A 4,446-nucleotide genomic window follows, 5' to 3' on the forward strand; every position below is an offset into this window, starting at 1 on the left:
GGATTTGCAGAGCACACATGTCAGTCGCGGGGGCAAAGGACGTTTGATACCTAAAAATTCTCATCTCCATAATATTTCATTGCGGAAGATTCATCCAAACCGTTGCTTCTTTATCATGGAAACCTGCTAGCCTACCTATCTATCTGTTAGATACATGTGCACAGAAGACATCCACCGGCGCTACCTTTCCAAGAGACAAATAAAGCCAAATGACGCCAAATCAAGCTGGGACCTACTTGACTTCTCTCAACCACGTAGGTTTTTTTTATCCTTCCAAATAACATTATTCTATGTATACTATGTATGCAGTATATATGCACAGAGAAATGCAGCCACATGAACTGGTGGTGCTCCCTTATTTGTAGCTCGGATTAACTAGAATTCCAATGGAAAAAAAAATGATGATAATTGCGTCTTCCCTTCGTGGGCTGATGGTTCCTCCCTCGGTTTCCTGCTGATTCCAAATCGCTTGAACGGGCAGCGAGAAATTGTTGATGCATGAATTAAGGAGATTCCCGATAAGAACTCTTCATGCTTGTTCGAGTAGGATTCCTCGTCGCTGCCACTGCTGCAGCCTTTGCAGTTAAGCAGGCAAACAGCTCCAAACCCCCTCGATTAAAACCTCCAGGTATCATTGTTAATTTGTCGATCATCATCTTTCATCAAATGGATAGATAGATAGATAGGTATCTGTAAAAGCAGATCAATTGTGAATGAATCAGGGGATGACGAGGCAAAGCTGGATTTTGATTCTACTGAAAGGAAGATTACGGTATATGCGTTAGATTTTCTTTCTCTGTTTTTGCTCACCAATACTTGGGAGATTACATCGATCTCTTTCTGAAATTGATTAACAGGATGAGGAGGAAGAAGAGGAGGAAGAAGAGGTGAAGAGAATCAGCAGCGTGATAAGCTCAATCCAGAGCAAGCTGATGGAGGAGGAGGAGGAGGAGGAGGATGAGTTTCTGCCGGAATTCGAAGATCTCTTCTCCGGCGAGGTTGAGCTGCAGCTGTCGAGTACAGATAAGTTCGCCGTTGTAAAAGAGGATCCGTACTATGAGATGGAGATGGAGAGGCTCCGGAAGCAGCTGAAGGAACTGGAGGAGCGAGAGGTGAAGCTGGAAGGAGAGCTGCTAGAGTACTACGGCCTGAAAGAACAGGAATCCGACGTGGCGGAGCTGCAGAAGCAGGTCAAGATGAAGGCGATGGAAATCGACAAGCTCAAGATGACAGTGAGTTCGTTGGAGGAGGAGAAAAGGATTCTGGAGGAGCAGGTAGCGAGGGGGGCGGGAGCGAGGAAGGAGGTGGAGGCGGCTAGGAATAAGATTAAGGAGCTGCAGCGGCAGATGCAGGATGAGGCGCGGCAGACGAAGGGCCACCTGCTGCTGCTGAAGCAGCAGGTGACGGCGCTTCAGGCCAAGGAGGAGGAGGCGGCGAAGAAGGAGGCGGAGGTGGAGAGGAAGATGAAGGCGGCGAAGGAGCTGGAGGTGGAGGTGGTGGAGTTGAGGAGGAAGAGCAAGGAGCTGCAGCACGAGAAGAGGGAGCTGATGGTGAAGCTCGATGAGGCGGAGGCGAGAGCCGCAGCTCTCGCCAACATGACGGAGGTGCGTTCTCTTTTATCCATTAACAACCTGCAAATCTGGTACGAACATGGAGAACTTGTCTTCTTCCTTACAGACCGAGATGGTGGCGAGGGCGAGGGAGGAGATCAACAAGCTGCGGCACGCCAACGAGGACCTCACCAAGCAAGTGGAAGGCTTGCAAATGAACCGCTTCGGCGAGGTGGAGGAGCTTGTCTACCTGCGCTGGGTCAACGCCTGCCTCCGCTACGAGCTCCGCGACTACCAGACCCCCTCCGGCAAGCTATCCGCCCGCGACCTCAACAAGAGCCTCAGCCCCAAGTCCCAGGCGAAGGCCAAGCGCCTCCTCCAGGACTACGCCGGCTCGGAGCTCGGCCAGGGCGACACCGACATGGAGAGCAACGTCTCCTCCATGCCCTCATCGCCGGGCAGCGAGGACTTCGACAACGCCTCCATCGACAGCTTCTCCAGTCGCCTCAGCTCCGTCAGCAAGAAGCAGGGTCTCATCCAGAAGCTCAAGCGCTGGGGCGGCGGCAGCAGAAGCGGCCGGGACGAGGCCGGCATCCTGCTCTCGTCACCTATAAGCGAGCGCTCGGCGACGCCGCGCTCCTCCCGCCCGAGGGGGCCTCTCGAGTCGCTCATGCTGAGGAATGCTAGCGACGGGGTCGCCATCACCACCTACGGGAAACAGGATCCCAGTGCCGAAGACGAGCAGTTGAACGGCGTCGCGGCCTCGTTCCACTTGATGTCCAAGTCAGTTGAGGGCGTGGCGGACGAGAAGTACCCGGCCTTCAAGGACCGCCACAAGCTGGCGATGGAGAGGGAGAAGCAGATCAAGGAGAAGGCAGAGAAAGCCAGAGCCGAAAGATTCGGCAACAATGCGCTCAACTCTTATCTCGATTCCAGATCCAAGCCATCAGTTGTTTTGCCTCCGAAACTAACTCAAATCAAGGAGAGGCAAACAACCCAGGCCGCTTCTACAGACTCCGGCGAGCAACCCGGCGATGCCAAGGCGGAGAGCCCAGTGGTGAGCAAGATGCAACTGGCACAGATTGAGAAGAGGACTCCGAGGGTTGCTCGGCCGCCTCCCAAGCCATCTGGTGGAGGCGCTGCTCCGACCTCCCCCGCCACTTCAATAAGTGCTCTTCCACCACCTCCGCCGCCACCCCCTGGCGCGCCGCCTCCGCCACCACCTCCGTCGGGCGGCCCTCCGCGGCCGCCTCCCCCTCCCGGCGCTCTAACAAAAACGCCTACCGGCGAAAAAGTGCATCGCGCGCCTGAGCTAGTGGAGCTCTATCAGTCCCTCATGAAACGCGAAGCGAAGATGAAGGACACGCCCTCGATCCTCTCCACTGCGTCCAATGTAGCCGATGCTAGAAGCAACATGCTGGGCGAGATCGCCAACCGATCTACCTTTCTCTTAGCAGTAAGCACTCAAGAACACCTTTACTGCTTACATCTATGCAACGATCGATCTGTCGTCGTTGCTTAAATCAGAGATGAAATTGGTCGCCTAATTAACATAATGCAGGTTAAAGCCGACGTCGAGACCCAAGGCGAGTTTGTGGAATCCTTAGCCGCGGAGGTTCGAGCAGCAAGATTCACAAACGTCGAAGATCTCGTTTCTTTTGTCAACTGGCTAGACGAAGAACTCTCCTTCTTGGTACTGCATAAATTAAATTAAATTAAATTAAACTTGCGTGTCCAAGATCACATATATTTGCCTCTGTAGGTGGATGAGAGGGCTGTTCTGAAGCACTTCGATTGGCCCGAGGGTAAAGCTGATGCCATGAGGGAAGCAGCTTTCGAGTACCAAGATCTGATGAAGCTGGAGAAAAGAGTCTCATCTTTCGAAGATGACCCCAAACTTCCCTGTGAAGCTGCTCTCAAGAAGATGTACTCTTTGCTAGAAAAGTAAGCTCCTTCTCATGAAACATATTGAGCTAAAAATGAAGTAGAATCCCACGTTACTGATGCCCTTTTGGTGATTCAGAATGGAACAGAGTGTTTATGCTCTCCTACGAACAAGAGATATGGCTATTGCTCGCTACAGGGAGTTCGGAATTCCAACTGATTGGCTGTTAGACTCTGGTGTGGTCGGCAAGGTATACATGTTTCTAAAATATCATCTAAGTTCGATCGAGGAAGATGATCAAATAAATACATGACTCAATCATGGCAGATCAAATTAGCATCAGTGCAGCTGGCTAGGAAGTACATGAAAAGGGTTTCTTCGGAGCTCGATGCATTAGGTGGCAGCGAGAAAGAACCAACCAGAGAGTTCCTGCTTCTGCAGGGTGTGAGATTCGCCTTCAGAGTTCATCAGGTACGAGCTTCGTGTAAAATAAACCTTCCATCGCCTGCAAATCTTTTACTGAACTCGTGTTCATTCCTAGTTTGCTGGAGGATTTGATGCTGAAAGTATGAGAGCATTCGAAGAACTGAGAAGCAGAGTCAACAAGAAGACAACTGCAGCTGAGGCTTCGGAAGCCTGAGGGGATTCAAGTGTCTCTTTCACTGTCACTCCCAGACTGACTGGTTTATATATATTTTGAGATACCGCTACACTGATTTTCCATTTTGAATATATATTCTATCCAAAGCTCATGCAGCAAAGTTGTTAATAGAATATAATCCCGTTCGGAAGCTGAGGTAGATGGATCATCGGATAAGGTGGATAGAATGTTGATCGAGTCACGACGTCCGGAGGGGGGGTGTGCTGAGATGACTTCTGCGTTGACTAAGTTTTCAAAAGTCTCTTGGTCAACGCTACCCGCGAGCAGCGACCGGGTCCCCTCGGCCGCTGGTACCCCGAGGTTCGAGGCGGATCCAACGAACATATAAGTAACAAATTAATACTGGAATA

The 4,446-nt window shown here is 51.4% G+C and overlaps 1 protein-coding gene across 1 annotated transcript; it reads left to right on the forward strand.

The window, feature by feature from the left end:
- The first annotated feature begins 352 nt into the window (after window positions 1–352).
- Window positions 353–4,228, forward strand: LOC122046923 (protein CHUP1, chloroplastic-like). Its single transcript, XM_042607883.1, has 9 exons — window positions 353–628; window positions 723–772; window positions 858–1,604; window positions 1,678–3,006; window positions 3,112–3,243; window positions 3,313–3,494; window positions 3,574–3,685; window positions 3,763–3,906; window positions 3,977–4,228. Exons 1-9 carry the CDS (start codon window positions 532–534, stop codon window positions 4,073–4,075), a joined length of 2,892 nt encoding a protein of 963 aa, XP_042463817.1. The 5' UTR covers window positions 353–531; the 3' UTR covers window positions 4,076–4,228.
- The last annotated feature ends 218 nt before the right edge of the window (window positions 4,229–4,446 follow it).

Source organism: Zingiber officinale, chromosome 2B, assembly GCF_018446385.1.
Source record: "Zingiber officinale cultivar Zhangliang chromosome 2B, Zo_v1.1, whole genome shotgun sequence".
NCBI classification, from domain to species: Eukaryota; Viridiplantae; Streptophyta; class Magnoliopsida; order Zingiberales; family Zingiberaceae; genus Zingiber; species Zingiber officinale.